Raw genomic sequence first — 23224 nt, 5'->3', positions numbered from 1 at the left:
TTATAACTTTATACTTTTTCATTTTATATTTTGTTTTCTGTTGTAACAAAACTTAGAATTCATCTTTATGTAACATTCGAACAATAAGATTATACTCATCTTTACATAACTTTATACTCATCTTTACGTAACTTTATACTCATCTTTACGTAACAATCTAATAAAATTATAACGTTATACTTATTTCTACGTAACAATCTAACAAAAATTATAACGTTACGTAACAATATAATAAAATTATAACGTTATACTCATCATTACGTAACAATATAATAAAATTATAACGTTATACTCATCCTTGCGTAACAATCTAACAAAACTATAACGTTATACTCATCCTTACGTAACAATATAACAATAAAATTATAAAGTTATACTCAGCGTTACGTAACAATTTAACAATAAAATTATAACATTATACTCTAATGTTTATGTTTTATTTTTAGTTATACGATAATGTACGCTATATTCTATTTCCTATTGTGCTATGAAATACCCTAGATGATGTCAATTCATAAAGTACTTAAACCGCTTACTGTAATATATTTTACGTCCCATTGTTTTAGTTGTTTTTCCTTCAACGCCCTTGACTTGAAAAGAGCGCACGGTATTTTAATCAAATTGTGCAAGGCTTTGTTAGTTCGTGCTCTAACTTGCATAAGATTAGTCGATGAAATAAAGAAAGGATTGAAAGGATATTAAAATATATTTTGCTTATTGAAAACTTTAATTTTAGATACAAAAGTTCATTTTTAGTGCGTAAATCCTAAAGTGAGTAAACAAACAATCGGATTGGTTTGGCCTAAGTCATAGTTTGTACCATCCAAGGAGATGGAGAATTTGGAGAGAACATCATTTGTGTTTTAGTCGTGGAAAGTGGTAACATGCCGGTAATATCTCTAATAAAATGGATTTAGTTATACCTATATACCTGATAGGTAAGTACATGTAATAATAATACAATATATACACTTCTGTGATAGGCATTCAGTATTTGAACATAACTTATTAACTCAAGGTACAGTTTTATCGATAAAAAATTACTAGATTTACTAATATACATATATCCTTTAAATGACGTTTACAAAAACTTTATGGATACACTTCTGTGATCGGCATTTAGTATTTGAACATAAGATATTAACACAAGGTACAATTTTATCGATAAACAATTACTAATATACAAATATCCTTTAAATGGCGTTTACAAATACTCTATATACACTTCTGTGATCGGCATTTAGTATTTGAACATAGCATATTAACACAAGGTACAGTTTTATTGATAAACAATAACTAATATCCTTTAAATGACGTTTATAAAAACTTTATGGATACACTTCTGTGATCGGCATTAAGTATTTGAACATAACATATTAATACAGTATAGTTTTATCGATAAACAATTACTAATATACAAATATCTTTTAAATGACGTTTACAAAAACTCTATATACACTTCTGTGATCGGCATTTAGTAATTGAACATAACATATTAACACAAGGTACAATTTTATCGATAAACAATTACTAATATACAAATATTCTTTAAATGGTGTTTATAAAAACTTTATGGATACACTTCTGTGATCGGCATTTAGTAATTAAACATAACATATTAACACAAGGTACCGTTTTATCGATAAACAATTACTTATATAACATAACATAACATATTAACACAAGGTACAGTTTATCGATAAACACTTACTTATATCCGTTAAATGGCGTTTATAAAAACTTTATGGATAAATTTCTGTGAGGGGCATTTAGTATTTGAATATAACATATTAGTACAAGGTACAGTTTTATCGATAAACAATTACTAATATACAAATATTCTTTAAATGGCGTTTATAAAAACTTTATGGATACACTTCTGTGATCGGCATTTAGTAATTAAACATAACATATTAACACAAGATACAGTTTTGTCGATAAACAAATACATATTATATGCTTTAAGTAGTGTTTATAAAAACTTTACAGGCGCAATGTTATTGATGGCAATGTTATTCTGAACTACGTTTAGAACCATTCGCCCGTCTTCATTAGCCCAGTATAGGAGCAGAACAGTAGGACGTTAAACCCCATTTCATTTAGAACCATTCGCTCTGAATAAATTTCATAGTAGTTGTTAAAATATCTATGTACACATATCCTTTCATTAGCATTGCTAAAAAGCTTGTTATAGATAACAATAACTTGAGTATGTTATTCAGAGCTACGTTTAGAACAATTCGTTCAGAATGTATGTCATAGTAGTTGTTATGTACACAAAAGGAAATATTGTGTATTCGAAAACTATTTATGTACATGTAGTAGTAGTAGTAGTAGGTCTACAACCCGAATCGTCTTGATTCGTAAATGAAATGGGATTTAAAGACCTAAGTTTCTCTTCCAACCGTGCCTAATGAAGACGGTGTTGATTCCTTTTGTTTCAGTCAAAATGTATTATATATGGATATATATTTTTTTATCTGTGTCCGATCGATTTGAGTTTATTAAAAACTCCTTTAAAATAGACGTTTTTATGAACCATGTTCCTTCGTTTTCAGTAGTTAATTAAAGATGCATTCTGTGTGATTTAAATAAGGAGATGGTCGTTCTTGGTATATAATAGTTTATCAAATTAGTATAAATATTCTCGATTGTCAAGTATCATTACTACCATAATAAGCAAATTCTCGAATATCCAGTTTAACTTTAAATTATTAAATGGCGCGGTTGTTCTAATGCATTTAATATCTCAACCATTCGATAGGCCCGAGATTTGATTCCGGGCTTATCACAGTACATTTCTACATAATAATTTATATAACATTTGAAGCCAGCAAAAAATTAGGCTATTCAATTCGTGTCATATTTTTTTAAATCCATGCCATATGTGTCAAGTACCGAAAGAGATAACTATAAAACTGGGCTTTAAAATTAATCTAGATAATCCATAGAAACTAGTTTATATATATATACATTCTGGACTTATGTAGAACTTATAATAGGCCTCACACAAATGGGTCTAAACTGCAAAATACTAGTTCTTGGTTAAATTTGTATAAATGTAATTTGCTTTTGGTTTAATTCATTTTAACTATTTATATACACGAAATGCCGGATATTCATTTTTAAATTGTATATATTATCTGTGATACTTGTTTTTATTTGTGTATTTAAATATATTAATGTGATAATGTTTGATTTGTCTCGTTAAATTCACCATATGTTTGGTGCAATATAGCCCAGTTATTGCCGGCGTGCCATTAAACAACATTTCGTTTCATATAATTGGCCCTAGTCATAATATTACAGGATAGAAATAGTCTATGTTGTGAAACTATGGATTATGGGTATATTTATTTAGCAATTGTAGATCTTAGCCGGTAGTAATCAGAGGTGTCAATTTAGATTACATGTTGGGATGTAGACATTTTAACACATTCTTCGCATTATATTGAATTTCAAAAGTTCCGCGGATGAGGTATAACAGTGCGTTGATACAATGGGGTCAGTTCTTCGGTTTCCTATAATTACCGGAGTCTACGGTGATGTGTAATATGATATTTTATCGAATTACTTCTAAAGACACGTGACATAATGAATGAATGACTGAAATGGAGTTTACGGTCCTACTGTTCTTAACCAAAATGACTATTTGAATTCCAACTGTGATGGGTTCTTTCAAGTGCATGTCAAGGTGAACATGGAACCCTAGTTTTACGCCCCATCCGAATGACTATTGGAGCCTGTTCCTCCGCGTGATTTGCCCTCGTAGCACATTGCATACCTTATGATCAATTGCCTGGTGGGGAGTGACACATAGGACGTTAAACCATATTTCATTTCATTTCCAAGAAATTACACAGCGACCATTTCAATACGTATTCATGTTGACCGTCGTCGGGTCACAATAATTGCATGAGTCATTTATTACATTCTTCCAGTACTCAAAGGTCTGTGTCATGGCGACACAGTCGCCTCGAAGTCAGAAAACAATCTTCCTTTCACAACGTTGTGCTATGTTATACACGGCTATTGTGTACAGGCAGTACTTAGCTAAACATTTAAAAACAATGGGGAAAAGATGTTATAAATAGTGTTCAAAAATAGAATATTATGCAAATCGCATTTTTCTATATTTAGTTTCCGTTGATTTTTGCCTTGTTAATTACTTAAAATTTTGTTTTGGATGTCTTTACGTTTTTTTTAGAGTTTCATAATCCAGTAAGCAAACAATCGAACAAGTCTCCGTACAAGTTTTAAACATTCAATTTGGGAACATCAAAGGGGTCGTTAAATTTAAGTTATTAGCGAACATTTTTTAAAAAACCAAGTGTATATTTATCTACAGTTTATCAGACATTACATATGTGAACTAAATATCTTACTTTAAATATTTTAAAATTTACTAATATTAGAGCCAAACTTTGACATTGGACAGTGTTAGTCATGTGGCAAAAATTTGTACTTCATATCGATATTAAGGAGGGTGGGGGGGGGTCGATTGGTCTAACGCGAGCGCTTTAGATCATGCTAATATTAGAGCCAAACTTTGACATTGGAAAGTGTTAGTCATGTGGCAAAAATTTCTACCACATATCGATATTAAGGAGGGTCGCGGGGGGGGGGGGCAGGAGGTAGATTGGTCTAACGCGAGCGCTTTAGGTCATAAGGACTGTCATTATGTCAAGGCGTGTGGTTTCGATTCCAAGCTTGTGCTTGACAAGGATCCAACCTCGTGGGTTTTCTCCAGATCCTCGCGTTTCAGCTTGTGTCGAGTGGGCGCTTAACTGTCAGGCATTTATGTACATGAAAAGCCAATAACTAACTCTCTGGGTCATCGGATGAGTGTAATTTTGAAAGGATTACAACACCCGCGTCATTTAATAATTTAACATCAAAATGGAAAATTGAGACTATGTTTATTATCGGAACAATGGTATCTGACAATCAAAATTGTCTTGTCAAAACTTCTCATATCGCTCAGATAAAGTATAAAAAAGGGCCTGCGATTATATGTTAAATGTTTTGTGATAATTGTTAGTTCACAAGATACATAAAGAAACGTGTTCGTTTGAACTTTAAACAATAATCAACGCACGTGAGTCACTTGATGTTTCCGCCTACATTTATAAACTAGTAGTATGTTCAGGGTTTTTTTTATATGAATAAAAAATATAATAAAATCTGCTTTGAAATAGTAAAGGTTAATCATAATCTCTAATTACCAAATCCATTAAATTATTTAGATTTTTTAAATACAAAAAAACAAAAATGTCCAAACATAATAATAAATTATATGTTACATCCTATAATATTTATATTACAATTTGTTGCCGAATTTATTGGGGGTTGGTGGCCGAATTGTCGAACGGGTACCCTTTAATGCTAGTTCCCACTGTCGTGCAATGCGTTAGGATAGGATTGTCCCTATTGGGTCCACGATCTGGTACGTGCAGATACGTTTCGATACGTTCCATACGAACAACGAGATTGCTACGACTGACCTCAATATGTGATAAGATCTGATAGGATTACTCCACGATTAAACCCTAGCATTAGATCTTAATGTATATCATGAGTCATGGAGGATATTAAGGTCTGTCATGGGGTCAAGTTGTGTGGTTTCGAATCCCCGCTTGTACCTCGTGGTTTTTCTCCGGGTCATCATCCGGTTTCATCCCACTGCTAAAGACTACTACGCGAACACCAATTATTGAAATGAAATTAAACCATATGTTAGTACCAAAATAACCAGTTTATGTGTTTTTTGTATACAAAATCCCAACAAAAAATAAATTGTGTATATTATTGATGTTGTAATCTGCCTGACAGTTGCCAGATGTATTGGTTTTAATTCCTTTTTATTTATAAAAAAAAATACTGACAAAAATTAATTAGGTATGTGATCCTATTATATTCTGTATTTGATTGAAATTATAATCGGCATGACAATGAGTTTTACTACGGACTGACATAATAAAACACTAAAATATCAAATATTTTGTGGTAATCTTATAAAAAATAACAATAAACACCCACAAACTGAAAATTTTGTAGACATATGGGGTAACAAGTCAAATACCTTGTGGAACACCACAGATTATAAATTTTAACGTTTTTTATTTAAATTAAAATTTCTGTCATTTTATTGTGACGAAACATTCCACACGAACGTCCATAGGCGAACGGGACAGGGCGGGGAGGGGGGGGGGAGCAGCTGCCCCCGCTAACTTTCGGGTAATCTGACTTTTCGGGCAGCCGGGTAAAGTGAAAAAAAAAAAATATCATTTCATCTAGATGGCAAAATAAAGTGCCAAAATCTTTTGTCTTGAGCCACTCTATTTTTCGGGCATCGATTATTAATTATGAATGCAGCTGTAACGGTTTGGTTGGATGGATAGAATTCAGGTCGGCATAGAGTGGGATTTTGGTTACAAAACCAATGGACAACTTTTGAGTTGCTTAACCCACGGGCAGAATAGCAGAAACACGCATTTAAGGCGGTTAGATTTCAAAATTTTTTCCGGGAATGCGAGGCCCCCATACCCCACGACGATTGATTGGTTGTTTGGGATTCAGGTCAGCCACCTATAAGGTAGGCTATATTGGACCACACTGAAGTTGCTGTAATAGCAGAAAAACACGTTTGCGGCAGTTAAATATTCAAAATATTCTCCCGACGATACTGTCTACGTGGACTGTAAACGATTGATTGGTTGATTGGAATTCCAGTCAGCCATCTTAATTAGGCTATATTAGACCACTTTGAAGTTGCTGTATTCACGGGCTAGAATAGCGGGAAATGCGTTTGCGGCCGTCCAATTTTCCAAACTTTGCTTGGAGTGTTTCTACACGGTAAGCTCCGCTCTTAAAGACGATCGGTGCCGCCGCCTCTAACCCGAAATTTTTCCGGGCATTTCAGGTTCTACCCCCCCCCCCCCCCCAGTAAATGTTATCGAACTCGTACGCCTATGCAAACGTTCGTCCCCAAACATTGTTATATGTGAACAAGTAGGCAAACTTGTGTGATCTATGTAGTGGCGTACAGAGATTTGGTGATGACAGGGAACAACTCCTTGCTTGTATAAACCCAAGACTCCAGTATAGGGGCTGGTTCTCAGACGTGAACTAGGAAGACATTTTAAATAATCTTTTATTCAAATTAAGTAAAGAGAGAGAGAGAGAGATGGGGTTTAACGTCCACTCGACACAAACTAGGTCATTCCGGGATTAACACATGGTTCAATTTTATTTCAATAATTCGCTTGCGCGTAGGGGTCTTTAGCAGTGAGAGGAAACTGGAGGGCTCAGAGAAAACCCATGAGGTTGGACAGGCGACCCTACTCCTTGTCTCGTATAACCGATGATGGCGTGCACGATGGCTGTCGTATATAGCGCCGTTGGTGAAAAATTAGCAAACTACATGACGTATGCCCGTTTACATTAGCCCAGTTGATGCATAAAATTATTGTTGAACTCCATGTCCGTTTATTTCACCAACAAATGTAAATGGGGTCAAACCGCGGACCTACAGAGCTTAAAATAGTGACGGGGTGTCATGCAATAAGGTTAAACGTTCTAGAGCACCTTGAGGTTATTAATTAATTTTAATTGCTTTATTACTGGCAGAGCAAGTCTACGGTTGTTGTATAGGTTCATTGCTGAAACAGAATTATTGCGCATGTGCATATTTGAATTCGTTCAGTAAACTGAAATTGGTCTAGTTTCTAGATTGTATTTGTTTATCAGACTTCTATACCGTTTGAATTTGTACAGACAGACTACAATTGAAGTTCGGTCTGGCGAAACGGAGCCAGACGTTCTAGTATCTGTTTTACTGAAAGATGGTGTAGTGGTTAAGTTTGGTTTGGTCGGAGCCGTACTATTTTGTGTTCAGACTGTATTTGTTTGACAACCATGCATTTAGTTCAAACAAAGTCAAGTGACTTCTATAGCCAGAAATAAATCCAAGATGTTGATTTTGTGTTTAGCAAGTTTTTAAGTTAATCCCCATGACAGCCATCACGGTAAGGACTTAAAAAGTTTACAGCCGAGGCAAACACCACGGTACATTAAAAAGGACGGACCTGATTAATAGTCAAATAGTACGTGCAGGGGGACCACACTACACGCAAACAAAACCCATAAGACAAAGCTGCGGACAAGCCACACAAACTACTCATTAAATAACCATATATATCAAATCTAGCGACGGGGACAAGCCATAAGCGGCCGCTTCGCTTGTACAGTCCCCGAGTCTAATTATGCAGATCCCACTCAACACAGTGTTTCCATAAACTGGAATGAATGGTATGCTTCGTAGCCTGAATTGATTTACAAAAGTTTAGCGGTCGCTTGTGAACAATGCGTCGGTTTAAGTAGAACGGTTCTTGGATTGCCTATAGTTACGGCGTAGCTATGAATATGTACGGCGTTGGTCGTAACTCATTATATCATTTTAACTGGTCTTAAAATACAGTGAATATTTACGGTATTGATTATCATAGCCTATTGACCTTAATCTATTGAATAACTCAATTTAAATGTATATCACTGAATCGGTCGTGCTTACCCTTATACCAGTATGGTATGAATCCTAACCGATTGAATAACTCAATTTAAATGCCCATCACTGAATCGGTCGTGCTTACCCTTATACCAGTATGGTATTGACCCTAATTGATTGAATATCTCAAGTTAAACGTGTATCACTGAATCAGCCCTGCTTACCCTTATACCAGTATGGTATTGACCCTAATCGATTGAATAATTCAATTTAAACGTATATCACTAAACCGGTCTTCCGTATCCTAAAACCTGCAAAATTCCATATACGGGGTCACTCCTTATAAAAAATAATATAATTATAACAACTAAGGTCCTGCTCTGGGAGCCGCGTGATGATTTTATATCTCATTACCGTGCTGCATTACTTTGCATTGTACCTGTACCTAGTTACAGCTGGGTAGATCGGACGACAGGGATGATGCAAGGGCTTGACACACATCCAAAATGAGGATCTAGCATACAGCCTTATGTTTACAGATCTAGTTTGATAGTCGCCATGTCGTTTCCCTCGTCTGTTCAAATGTTTCACCATCACTACTTGCCCGCCGTACTCTGATCTTACTGATTATTATCACATAAATTTCGTCTTTAGTATCGCTGCCTTGTCGTTTTCCTCGTCTGTTCAAATGTTTTACCATCACTACATACCCGCCATACTCTGATCTTACTGATTATTATTACATAAATTTCGTATTTGGTATCGACGTGAGTTATGAGCCTTCGTTCGTTCGTGGGGTTTAGTGTCCGCGTCAACCTAGGGTGATATCGCCGACAATACTTCTGAACTGATCTATCCATAATGATAAGGATAACCGATAGTTGATCGTAGTATCCGATTGAAACCAGAGAGAGAGAGGAGGGAGATGAGGTTTAACGTCCATTCGACACAAACTAGGTCATTTCGGGACTAACATATGGTTTTATTTTTTAAAATTCAATAATTCGCTTGCGCGTAGGGTCTTTAGCAGTTGGAGGGAACCGGATGAAACCATAGAACACGATAGTCTCATCTTTACTGTAAAATCCATCTCTGTTCACCTTTGAGCTTCTGATGATTTGAGAAGTAGTCTAAACAAAAGTACATGGGAGAGGGAGGGATGATGGTAGTAAGGTTAATCTGATCGGAGGTATTACAAAACCTTCACAGTTCACAGTTCATCTGTCATCATTTAAAGCCAAATCTTTTTATTAATCTCTGGAACATTGGAATAAACACCCACTTGCTATAAGAAGCAGTCCCACGGTTGATCCGGTTAAAATACCCTTAAGGTTCATTGATTTTTAAACATACATTATGCAAGAGCTAAATCTGCCTATTGCAGGTCTTTTGGCCTGAAATATTATCTAAATTATTAATTAGACATTTATTAACCTATCCAGACCATAATCAACTCTAGATGGCATCGTGCGATATTTGTTGGATTATGATCCGATTTGCTGCAGAACCTTCCTTCGCAATTTAATGATTAACTGGATAATCGCGACTATGATTTTTGTCGTACCGACTTTAGTAATGATGATCGAGGCTAGGCGGAACTATCAACCGCTTAATCCTCGGTTCATAATGGATTAATTTGACCTAAACTTTCAGCAAATTGCCTTTACATTATCTAGTTTTTAACTATTATAGTGAGAACTGCCAACTCGTTATCGAATCTCCCATAATGTATCTTTAAAAGCGTATGAAAGAATAGTATCTTAAATGGCGCCTTTGTTGGACTTTTGTTATAAAATTATATTATAAATGTTTTTAGAGTTTTATGTTTATACATATATTGATGCTATGTTCTATTGCAATACTTGTAAAAATGTAGTTAAAAATAATAATTACCAATGAGGGTGTGTATAATTATCAATGCCTGTCTATAATTATGAATGGACATGTATCAGTATCAATTTGCGTGTATAATTATCAATGGGTGTTTACAGTTATCAATAAGTGTGTTACTGGGGATATAAATTTACCAATGGATGTCTCAGTGGGCGTGTATAATTACTAATGGGTGTGTTTAATAATCAATGAGTGTGTACAATTACCAATGGGCGTGTATAATTATCAATGGTTGTTATAATTATCAATCGGTGTGCCCAGGGTCGGATTTACCAATAGGCGTAATTAGGCCATTTGCCTATCTGTGGCCCACTGAAATTAATTTATTGCCAGCGTATAACTTTCTTTCCCACATTTCTATAAATTTGAGGCCCACTAATGAATTTGACCAAGGAGGCCGAGGTCCTACAGGTAGGTAAATCCGGCCCTGGGTGTGTGAAATTATCAATGGTTGTGTATAAGTATCCATGGGTGTTTTTACTTATCACTGGTGTAATTCTATATTTACAGTGCACGCAGTCATACTGGGAGCACGAGGCGATGTACATTGTAATTTTGAATTTGGTAAATTGTGTGACGGCTGGTCACAAGGTGTTGACGGGGCAGAAGATGATTTTGATTGGTTAATTTGGAATGGACACGAGCCTTCCCAACCTGCAGGTGATATGCAACCCGGATATACTGTCGATTGTAAGTTACTTATTGTTTTGATGTGTTATTTTTTTTAATTTTTTTTTAAAATTTATTTTAGTACACTAGAAGTGTAACCGAATGAGTTTTGTTTTAGATGGGGAAGTATTAACTACCCAACATAAGCTACTAATTTTCTTTTTTTAACCTGCATATTTCTATAATGACACGCTAACCCTAACTCTATTTGAGAATTGTAACCTGTTTGAGCATCATCTTTCCAAATGAATATTTATTCGTAAAGTGTTTATTCCGCCACTAATCGAAATGACAGATTTGATCAACCCAATTCATTACTTTATTTTGAACTAAATCGGAATTAAATGGGGTTTAACTTCCTACTGTTTTACTCCGACTATGCTAATGCAGACGTATATTTCGTTTCGCTTTTTATACTTTCGATGGCTTACACTGCATGACGATCTGACAAGTTATAGTGGGGGTTAACGTCAGGGGTCAATTGATTAATCAATCAGCGTTGACGTTTCTAGTGGTTTACCCACAGTTCCGTGCATTAAACGGCCAAGAACTCGCCGTAACAGACCGTTTCGTTGGCTAATCCCTCACATCATTCAGAACACGTCAATGATATCAACTCTTCCAGATCCAAGTGTAGTAAAGACAAGTAAAACGAAATTCTGAACTATAAATAGGATCTGTGTTTTAACCAGATTGAGGCTAATGAAGACAGGCATACGCAATATAATGTGGTATGAGGGGAAATTCCATCTGCCAAGGAATCTTTTACGTGCACGCCAATGTGTACACGGAACGCCGGTTTTCGTCCAATCCGAAGCACTAGACAACTGTCTATGACAAGGGATAATAACACCTAAATCGAACAGGTGAACCTGTGTTAATGTAAAGAGGAAGAGGGGGGTAAATTTGGTTTAACGTCCACTCGACCCAATCTAGGTCATTTCTGGACTAACATTTTGATCAATTTCAGCAGTAGGAGGAAACCGTATGACCCGGAGAACCCCAGTGTAGTAGGTCTGGGCACCATATTTCTTGCCCCCTCGGATCGAAACCACGCCACATCCTCTAGACACAAACTAGGTGGTTTCTGAACCAACATATGGTTCAATGTTATGTAGGAAGCTTGCGTGTATGGGTCTTTAGCAGCAGGGTGAGCCCAAGAGGTTGGACAGGCAACCCTACTCCTTGTCATGTACAAAATGTGGGATCGGAGTCACGGTGGCTAGGTAGGTAATACACTGGCTCGCTAGTCTGGAGGTCGCAGGTTCGCTCCCGCTGTCGGCCGAGAAAGTTCATCGGAATTTTCCGGTGTAGTTTTTCCTTGTCAGTAGTGCAGGGCGGAGGGTCTGACAAGGTCAGCTGTCTAGTCGTTCGGATGGGACGAAAACCCGAGGTCCAGAGTACACACTGATGTGCACGTAAAAGTTCCCTTGGCAGTTGGACATCTATATAAGAGTAGGCCCTTAGCGGCGATATCCAGGCAAAATTTCCATCATAGCACACTGTATGGCGTATGCCCGTCTTCATTAGCCCAGTCGGAGCAGAACAGTAGGAAGTTAAACCCCATTTCATTTCATTTTACAAAATGTCGGATCGAAACTATGCCACCAGACTCAATGACAGACCTTATGATCTAAAGAGCACGCGTTAGACCATTCGGCCACCAACCCCTTTTATGAACAAAGATGTTCATTTCATCTATTAAATCTTTTAAGCTTTATTTCATCCAAGAGGTCGTAACATTTTAAATTACCATACTTCATAAAACGTATCTGGTGTCAGTCTCTTTTAAGCCGTGGAGGATTGTGACATTCACATGATGTCATTTCATTTTATCTTCTTAGAAAATTAGTCGGAGATTAATTTAGATAAAACCGAATAATTAACCTTTGAAACAAACAAACTTTCTTTAAAATGTGACATTTATTTTTAATGACAAAACATTGGGTTTGTGTTGTATTTGATACATGCGTGTCATTTTTTGCCCGACATTTTTAATCCCGAACTACAAAGTAAAAGGTTTGTGTATAATTTGTTTGACATCTTTATAAAGGTGATGATATCATCGTTGATGTGGTAATATATGGGTTACGACCTACCTTTAGATGCACGTATATCTATATGAATGGGCGACTAGAAAATAATTAGATATATGTAGTACATGTATCTTATTATGAATCATAAAAATGCCCGAACGTTGATTACTACAAATTAAAAAGATCTTAAATTATTTTACAAATATCAAACATGCTTTATGCAAGTGATAAATCTGCCTATTGCGGGTCTTTCGTTGATGTGGTTATTTAAGACCTACCTTTAGATCCACGTATATCTTATATGAATGGGCGACTAGAAAACAATTAGTTATATGTATTGCGTGCAGGGTAATTGTAGTATATGATTATGAATCATAAAAATGCCCGAACGGTGATTACTACAAATTAAAAAGATCTTAAATTATTTTACAAATATTAAACATGCATTATGCAACAGGTAAATCTGCCTATTGCAGGTATTTCGTTGATGTGGTTTAAGGCCTACCTTTAGATGCACGTACATCTATCTATAGAAAATAAATAATTAGATTTATTGCGTGCAGGGCAATTGTATTATTATGAATCATAAAGATGCTCAAACGATGATTACTACAAATTAAAAAGATCTTTACGAATATTAATTTATAATTAAAAGGCTGGTATGTGGGATGTTCTAGTACAGTATAGCGTTAAGTATGTCAGAAGTTGGTTCCATGGTGTTCATAATCTTCTTATTATTCTTCTTCTTTGGCTAACTTTCTTCAAAAAGGTCCCAAGACACCGTCAATTCGTGTATGCTCGACTTGAAACGTTGCATGTGTGGACAAATGCGCTTTGGGCATTGTTCATAGTACGTGTTTCGTTTGAAGTTTGAAGATGATTCCTAGAGTAATCTCTTTAAAGCCTCCTTTACCCCACAGAACGTAAATATAAATCTCAGTGTCAAAAATATGTGCTATTTTAGAGTAAAGACTGTGGTTTTGAACATTAGCACATCCCGACATTAAAATATTCATAAAGACAACAGGCTTAGTATTACTATATATTTTGTTTAAGATATGTGTAAACTTAAAGATACATTACGGGAGATTAGATAAAGAGCTGGTAGTTCTCACTATAATAGTAAAAACTAGATAATGTAAAGGGAATTAGCTGAAAATTTCAGTCAAATTGATCCCCTATGAACCGAGATTTTAGCGATTGAAATTTTCGGCCTAGCCTCGATCATCATTACTAAAGTCGGTAGGATAAACAACATAGTCTCGATTATCCATTTCATGATTTAATTATGAATGGAAGTCGAACAGCAATTCGGAACCTAATCCAAAAAACATCGCAGGCTAGCGAGGCCATCGAGAGTTGATTATGGTCTGGATAAGTTAATTAATGTCTAATTAATAATTTAGAAAACAGTTCAGGCCTAAAGAAAGACCCGCAATAGGCAGATTTAGCTCATGCATAACGTACATGTTTAACTTGCCCATTTCTTAACACACATAATGCAAGAGCTAAATTTGCATATTAATTAGACATTTATTAACATGAAAAGATCATAACTCTCGGTGTTTTCTTATGTGTCCGTTTTTTATTGGATTGGAATCGGATCTGCTGTTTAATGCCCATTGATGATTAAACGCAAACCTAAATAATCGAGACTTTGTTAATTAACCTGACAGCGGTAACAATGACAATCGGGGCTACGGTGATTTTAAAATAAGTTTTTCTCGGCTTAGAGTGAAGCAATTTGGCATTTTCAAAGATACACCCGGACCAACTTACGAGTAGATTTGTTAGAAGTTGAGGGCCCTTATTCACGAAAACTTAAACTAAGATACAATCGAAATTTTAAGAAATATTGCAATTTGATTGGCTGACCAGTAAAATCAATTTGCATATATCCAATTTGCATATTGGTCAACCAATCGAATTGCAGTATTTCTTAAAATTTCGATTGTATCTTAGTTTAAGTTTTCGTGAATAAGGGCCCTGAAATAAAAGATAAAATATATCGGGCAATGATTTTGACGTTCTCCTTGTTGCGGACAGCCATAACAAGCTAATGAAGACGGGCATACGCCATACAGTGTGCTATGAGGGAAATTTTGCCTGGACAGAGGCGCTACGACCTACTCTTATATCGAATTCCAGCTGCAAAGGGCTCTTTTACGTGCACGCCAGTAAAAGGTTGAACTACTGTGAATAAAACGACTAGACCAGTAAACGGTTGAACTGTTGTGATTAAAACTAAACAATACCATATACTTTCTAACTATTATTAAAGTCTTGTTTTTCTTTCAAATTCCAGATACCTTGCCCAGTGCTAAAGAAGAGCGGGCCATGTTTGGAACGCCAGTTTTAGAACCAACCGGGGGGTTGGTAAATGTCAGTTTTTGGTTCCGATTAAACGGTGTAGATGTCCGCCATCTTAATGTGTATGTTCGAGATTTATCCATCGGATCGCCTGCTAGAAAACTTTGGTCTGCTGATGGATCACAAGGAGAAGCTTGGCATTATGTGGATCTGGTGTTCGAGGTGGTCGGACCCTTCAGAGTAAGCAACTTTTTGTTTTCATTACTGCTGTTATTTCTAACACCAAAGCGAAAGCCTTATTATTTGATAACGCAGTCATCGCATTTCCTCACAAATTTTTATTATTTTTTTTACTTGTATTATGTATGGATAACGAACGCAGCCATCTCATTGTAATCAATCGATGACATGATGTCACGTAATTTAAGGTGTCGAACATTACATGGGGCGTATGGAGATTTCCCTATGAAATGCTAAGATTACCTATGATAGCATGTTGTAGGACAAATTGTGCACTAATTTGGAAGGCCTACCCAAGACCAACATCGACAAAATCATCCAAGAGCACCCTGGATATATGTGGCATGACATTTCTACGATTCTCTTTGATTTCCAGTCGTAACTCTGTGGGGCTTAATCGAGGACTGTTGCTGTAGCATTTTTATCTGGGGTAGTTGCTTGCTATTGAAGAGCAACGGTGTATGTTGTAAGTTCTTACATTTCAAATCGAAGAGCAATGATTTATTGTCGCAGTCAATACGATTATAATCGGAGCGTGTTGGGGTGCTCACGTCCACGGTTAGCTGTGATAGGTTACATTTCGTAGAGGAAAATCGCAAGGTGTGAGGTTGGCTTCAATTTCGTATTAATTATGGTTCTATTTTCATTTCAGATATTATTCGAAGCAACAATATTTGGTTATGACTCAGATATTGGTGTTGATGATATATATGTACAAAATGCAGGTAAGTTCATATTAACCCCTGGTCATACAATATGGCTGAATTATTGATAACGGTGTTGATATTTCGTTCTTAACACAACCTCATGAAGTAATGAAATAAAATAAAATGGGGTTTAACGTCCTACTGTTCTGCTCGAACTGGGCTAATGAAGACGGGCATACGCTATACAGTGTGCTATGATGGAAATTTTGCCAGGACATCATGAAGTAATGGTTATGAGCTTTACGTGTTTAGGGGTTGGATTGCCAAACGGTTAGCACATGTGCGCTGTATCATAAGGTCTGTCATTGAGTGAACTGGCGTGGTTTCGATTTCCCGGTTGTATGTGACAAGGAGTAGGGTCGCCTGTCCAACCTCGTGGGTTTTCTCCGAGTCCTCCGGTTTCCTCCAACTGCTAACGATCACTATGTGCAAGCGAATTATTGAAATAAAATGGAACATGTGTTAGTCCCGAAATGACCTAGTTTGTGTTGAGTGGATGTTAAACTCTCTCTCTCTCTCTCTCTCTCTCTCTCTCTCTCTCTCTCTCTTTTTTTTTTTTTACATGTTTCTGATTATTTATCTCCCCTTACAAAAATAGTTGTATAAAATATACATACTATTTGGCCAGAAGAGGTAAAGGCACGTTATTTTATGTTTTCTATAACGTCAATTATGACACAGTGTGATTTGGGTTATGACATAGTGCAATTTTTGTCAGCGTGATTTTAGTTGGCACGTAGTGTGATTTGGGTAAGGATACAGTGAGCAGTGCAATTTAGGTTAAGACACATTAAATACAGTACATACTCCAAATGATTTCACCCATGCATTTCGGTGCCCTTTTATCTCGCCAAATACGACAATTATATGCATCCCGGTATTCTAACCAACCCAACACAAATGAAATGTTAAGCTCGCCCTAAAAAATGTATGTATGAATTACTTTGTGTTTCAGACCCATTGCCAGATGGAAGTAATCCATGGGGTGAAAAAATATACCCTAATCTTCACGCAGCAATAGGTAAGTTGTTTTATAGCTTATATAGAGCTCTCGGTTAAATCAAGCTTGTTAATCTTATTTGGGTGCTAAAAACACGTTCTGTTAACATGACAGGTGGACCTGCTTCCTAGTTCTTCACATAGTAATCTTCTACTTTCAACTGTGTTAGGGGGGATGGGTGGCCGAATGGTTAACGCTTGTGTGTTGCATCATAGGATCTGTCATTGAGTGGTTTCGATTCCCCGTGGGTTTTCTCCGGGTTCTCAGGTCCCTGTCTCTCTCCCTCTCTCTCTCTGAACTGCGTTATATACTCGTATGTTCATTATTGTAGAGTAGTTGGGGGATCACGTGGCTAAGTGGGTAAGACGCTAGCTCGCTAGCCTGGAGGTCGGGTGTTCGATCCCTGCATTGGCCGAGAAAGTTCATCCAGATTTTCCGGCGTGGTTCTCCCTTGTCAGTGATGCAGGACGGAGGGGCTGACAAGGAAAGCTGTCTAGTCGTTCGGATGGGACGAAAAACCGAGGTCCCGTGTACACATTGGCGTGCACGTAAAAGATCCCTTGGCAGTTGGAATTCCATATAAGAGTAGGCCGTAGTGCCGCTGTCTAGTCGTTCGGATGGCACTAAAAACCGAGGTCCCGTGTATATATTGCCGTGTACATAAATAAATTAGAAATAAGAGTATACCGTAGTGCCGCTGTCCGGGCAAAATTTCCCTCATAGCACACTATATGGCGTATGCCCGTCTTCATTAGCCCAGGTTAGGAGCAGAACAGTAGGACGTTAAACTCCATTTCATTTCATTTCGTTTTGTAGAGTAGTTGTTTTCCCTGGTTAATAAAGACGTTTATGATCTCTGAAACTAATATGGGAGATAACTCCTATATAATAATTCCACTACCCCATCTTAATCTATTGTTTTGACTGACAAGAAACATCTTCTCCTGGAAAATACAATTCGCGGAGATAGTCACATGAAAGAACCGTCCCCATTGTCATATGGTTTGTGTCAGTTTCAATACACCTAGATGAAGTTAGGCATGTGTTTCAAAAGTTCAAGAGATTTATAATGCAAAATGTTGAATTTACGTGTACCAAAATCTTGCGAAACGAGGCCAGGGGCGTGAAAGCATTTTTAAAATTAGAATTATCACGATCACAATCTGATTAAAACACAGATCCTATTTCGTTTCGTTTTTTTATAGTTCAAAATTTCGTTTTACTTGTCTTTACTACTCTAAGATCAAGAAGAGTTGTTATATAACCCGCGTTCTAGTTGATGTTAGGGATTAACGGACCAATGAAGAGGCCTGTAGGAGCGAGTTCTTGACGTGCGATGCACGGAACTGTGGATATCCTACTAGAAACATCAACGCTGATCGGTTAATCAATTGTCTGACGTCATAGGGTCAAAAACCGCTAGTATGACCCTGACGCGACCTCCCACTACAACTGGTCAGATCGTCATGGAGAAAAGGCCATTGAAAGTGTAAAAGACGAAACGAAATATAGATCTGTAGTTTAATCAAATAATATGCATGTCTCCCATAAATTTGCCCTTTTCGGTAACATTAAAATTTGACACACTTTTTTCAGACATTCCAACACTGGCACCCCCACTGTATCCTGTAAATGCTGGAACTCTTGGCGAAACAACCAGTGATCAACAGCAGAAAACGTGGCTAGCAGAATATCTCCCAATTATTCTGGCCGTGGTTGGCGGTTCGTTGTTCTGGATTGGAATTATTGTGATTATTAAATGTTACGTCCGGAAACGACGTCGACGCAATAAAGCACGTAGAAATGTCATTGATTTTTATCAAACAAATCGCGAACGTCCATACTGCAGTCAAACGGAAGAAGAAATATACACACTTCCGATTCCGCCGGATATACCGGCACACGAGACAATAACAATATCGGATGAAAACCAGGTGTATGATACTCGTGATATAAGATACGGAAAATATGGATTCAGTGACTACTCTACTGTGACGTCAGACTTTAGGTGAAGGCTCTATTCATTGGACAATCGTGGATTGAAAGTTGTGAAGTGTTGTCTGTTCGAAGGGAAGCATGATGCGCAGCTGATATTTAGGCATGGATCGAAATTTAGACAGATACACACAGCAGATGATTCCTAATATAAAGCAGCTGATAGCTTGGATTATATGTGCATTTTAGCAGTTAATTTATACTATTTATTGACGTATCGGACGAATTGCCTAATAATGTCACCCAATATGTGTTTTGTGCAAACACCAAAGTCATTGTCTGATCCTATTTTTATTTTTAATGTTTTGTATTATTTCTCATATATAATTAAGATGTCCAACCATCTTCCCGAATCAAGGGATGTTTCATTTAATATATTCCAACTGTTGACAGTAGATTAACTGTAGTTTGTTATGTTCGTTAGATTTCTCTCCCGCAATATTAAAAAATCTAGCATCAGAACTTAGAGTAAATCATTTTTCAGAACGAAATTTCTTCAAAAAGTAACGTTTCTGAAACAATTAAATCTCTGAAATGAATGTCACTCTAGAAATGGTTCAAGAACCTCCCATATTTACAAGGATATGATGCATTCAGATATTTGTCAACATTCTGGAGATGATATATAGCCGGGGTTAGGGCTGGGCGAATGGTTAACGCGTGTGTGTTGCATCATAAGATTGAAATATCGTTGCTATTTTGTTCTTGTTTTCTTAATTACATAATAAATAATCAAAATGAACAGATTTTAGAGTCGATTAAGCCATGAAAGAATGTATGGTTCCCGAAAGATGCAAATAACGATCGGCGACGTTAAAGCTCTTCACATGGAACTGAACCATTTAACTACCGCCAATATCGCCTATTTCGATCAGATCTAAATATTAAGGCCACCTGCAAACATCGTCATGATCACGAGATGTAAATAGGGCTAAGATATGCGATTGTTGCCGAGGATTGTGGGTTAGGGTAAGGGTTAGTGTTAGCGCTAGCCCTATTTACATCTCTTGACCTTGACGAAATCTGCAGGTGGCCTTAATATTTAGATCGAACCTATTTCGTGACGTGTTTTTAAACAATTACAAACAAAAAGTGATTGCTAGGATACATGTCTTGTTCCAATTTCAAGCAAATCTTGAGTTAAAATTTAAACCATCAATACAACTGCATTGCCTATCCGATTTCTGTTTCAAGTTGATGTTTTATTTTTTCAAAGATTTCGGAACATTTATTCGGAATTTATTCGACAAAAAGTCATCACCAATTATATTTTCCGACATATTTCAAGGACGTGTTACACATTCTACAGATTTTAACACAGTAGCCATCATATAGTAATGCACTCGCTAAGATACCAATAGTTGACGTTCTGTTATAATTATGGTTTAATATTATTGTGGGATTATTGGAGAATGCGAGTATCGAAGTCTGTTTACAATATCGACATATCGCTTCCTCGTCTTATAATATAAAACTTTTTGGGGGAAAAACTAGTTTAGAGATTTACAATATCGACATCTCGCTACCCCGTCTTATAATATAAAACTTTGAGGAAAAAATAATTTAGAGATTTGAACATGCTCTCGTGAACCTGTACTTGAAGTCATATATCTGTACCTTGTTTAGCGACAAAATGTGGATAAGTTAATCGTATCGAATATTTGAATTTTAAAGGAACAAAATAATTAATATTTGGACCTAGAAATTGACACAAATGGGTCGCAACGCATATGATAATGTATTACGAATGTATATAAACTGATTTGCATTCAATCGTTTCTGTTTTTACTGTAATTTCTAATCAGTTATGTTCGGCGAAATACGCCAGAAGTCTCAATCGAACGGCAATCTCCAGCGTCTGGTTATTCCAGTCTACACCAGTGGTATTTATTGCGCATGCTCTCCATATAAGACTATGACGTCACCGTTTGACATGAATTGTAGAATATATCTAGTCTCGTTCTTCGAGTCCCTTGTTACAAATATTCCAATGGTAAAATATTTTTTTTGTCTGAAATATTGGATATCAGAAGTCCATCTTGTCCCGGTAAGATCACAACATCAATGTTGATTTAAACTGACAAATAATTCGTGTTTTCAATATCGAAGACTTTGGATAATATTGAGTTAGAGACTTGGGTACTTTAACATAGTAAGCCAAACTATTCACATATATCTAAAAGGTAAAATATATGTACTATTTTAATATAAACACCCATGTATTATGTATTCAAATCTAAAGTAGAAGACAAAGTACTTCATGGTTTGTTTATTATGATATCTTTACATGTCTAAAACATAATAGACCAATTTAAACTTTAAATGATCAGAATTAATTAGTTTAAATAATGTATTTTTAATAAAACTTGAAAGTACTTTGGATTTTTTTAGAGTCTTAATATTTATATCAAACCTTAAAGTGAAATAAATTGATATTGTCCAAAGAATTATTACAGTACGGTAGACCTTTAGGGCCATGAAAAAATACGAGACAATCAATTTTTTTTATTGATTTGATTGACCTTAACAGTCTTCCGTATTACAGCTAAGTTGTTGTTAAAGGGGCATTATATAAGATTTAAATACAGATTTATAATACTCGCTATTATAGTTTAAAATAGATAATGGAAAGGGAATAGGTTGAAAATTTCGGCGAAATTAATTTATTATGAGCCGAGTTATCGGCGTTAGAACAACAGTGTAGTCGGGATTGTCATCGCTAAAGTTGTTAAGGCATTAAACAAAGTCTCGGTTATCCATGTTTAAATTAAATCATTTTGACAGTTTCCACTGTCAATCGTATATAAATCTGTTGAAAATCTCGAGTATCCGATGATATCGAGAGTTGATTATGGTATTGGCAAGTTAATACATGTCTAATTAATAATGTATATAACATTTAACGTATAAAAAAAGACCTGCAATAGGTCGAATTTAGCTCTTGAATAGTGCCCCTTTAAATATTCAAGCTGTATATTTTGTATTTGTTTATAATGTCTGTACTTTTGTTAATAAAATCAATTATATATGTTTACATTTGTCGAATTTTCCTTTTTAATAATAAGACAGATAACGGTGACAACAATCAATTTTCTCGCCACACATGCCCCCACTGCTTAAGATCCGATATGTAACGTCCTATTATTCTACTCCGGATGGAGAGAGAGAGGGAAATGGGGTTTAACGTCCTCTCGACACAAACTAGGTCATTTCGGGACTAACATTTCGTTTATTTTTTTATTTCAATAATTCGCTTGCGCGTAGGGGTCTTTAGCAGTGGGAGAAAACCGGAGAAAACCCACGAGGTTGGACAGGCAACCCTAATCCTTGTCACGTACAACCGGGGATTCGAAACGCCAGTTGACTCAATGACGGGCCTTATGGCACAGCACGCACGTGCTAACCATTCGGCCACCCAACCCCCCCTACTCCGAATGGGCTAATTAAAACGGACATACGTCATACAGTGTGCTCAATGTGAAATTTTGCTCGGACAGCGGCGCTACGGCCTATTCTTTTATCGTATTCCAAATGTCAAGGGTTCTGTGACGTTTCTCGGGGGGGGGGGTCTGAATATACTTGCCCCCCCCCCCCCCAAAAAAAAAAAAATAAAAAAAATTACATAGTAGGCCCTAACTAATATTTATTTACAACAATTATTAGGATTAGGTGAGATTCTATCTGTATAAAACCTGTACATATCCCAATATGGTTTCCATTGCTAAAATAAAACACATAGAGAATCATTCTGGAAACATGTGTGAAGTGAAAAGTAACGGTGTTCCACAAAATTGTGTCTAGTTAGCCTGTCAGTAATATTTTGTAAATATTCCAGAAGTATAATTTCACGCATCACCGCTGCTAATGG

At 36.3% G+C, this 23224-nt stretch overlaps 2 protein-coding genes across 2 annotated transcripts in view; one reads left to right on the top strand and one right to left on the bottom strand.

Moving 5' to 3' along the window:
• LOC126819499 (organic cation transporter protein) overlaps positions 1-23224 on the bottom strand; it is a 58288-nt gene that overhangs the window by 24615 nt on the left and 10449 nt on the right. The window lies entirely within an intron of this gene.
• Positions 667-22388, top strand: LOC126819543 (MAM and LDL-receptor class A domain-containing protein 1). The gene is made up of 6 exons (XM_050547676.1): positions 667-938; positions 10910-11089; positions 15410-15654; positions 16307-16379; positions 17317-17382; positions 18958-22388. Exons 1-6 carry the CDS (start codon positions 908-910, stop codon positions 19371-19373), a joined length of 1011 nt encoding a protein of 336 aa, XP_050403633.1. The 5' UTR covers positions 667-907; the 3' UTR covers positions 19374-22388.

The sequence above is a fragment of the Patella vulgata genome, chromosome 4, assembly GCF_932274485.2.
Source record: "Patella vulgata chromosome 4, xgPatVulg1.2, whole genome shotgun sequence".
NCBI lineage: Eukaryota > Metazoa > Mollusca > Gastropoda > Patellidae > Patella > Patella vulgata.
Note: the sequence above shows the minus strand (reverse complement) of the source record. Positions and strands in the feature narration are given on the sequence as shown.

What these genes read in the sequence shown, in the direction of transcription:
- LOC126819543 (XM_050547676.1), top strand. Translation starts at nt 908, where the DNA reads ATGGATTTAGTTATACCTATATACCTGATAG. An exon ending in TATACCTATATACCTGATAG is followed by an intron (nt 939 to 10,909) that starts GTAAGTACATGT and finishes CTATATTTACAG; the next exon opens with TGCACGCAGTCATACTGGGA. An exon ending in AGGTGGTCGGACCCTTCAGA is followed by an intron (nt 15,655 to 16,306) that starts GTAAGCAACTTT and finishes TTTTCATTTCAG; the next exon opens with ATATTATTCGAAGCAACAAT.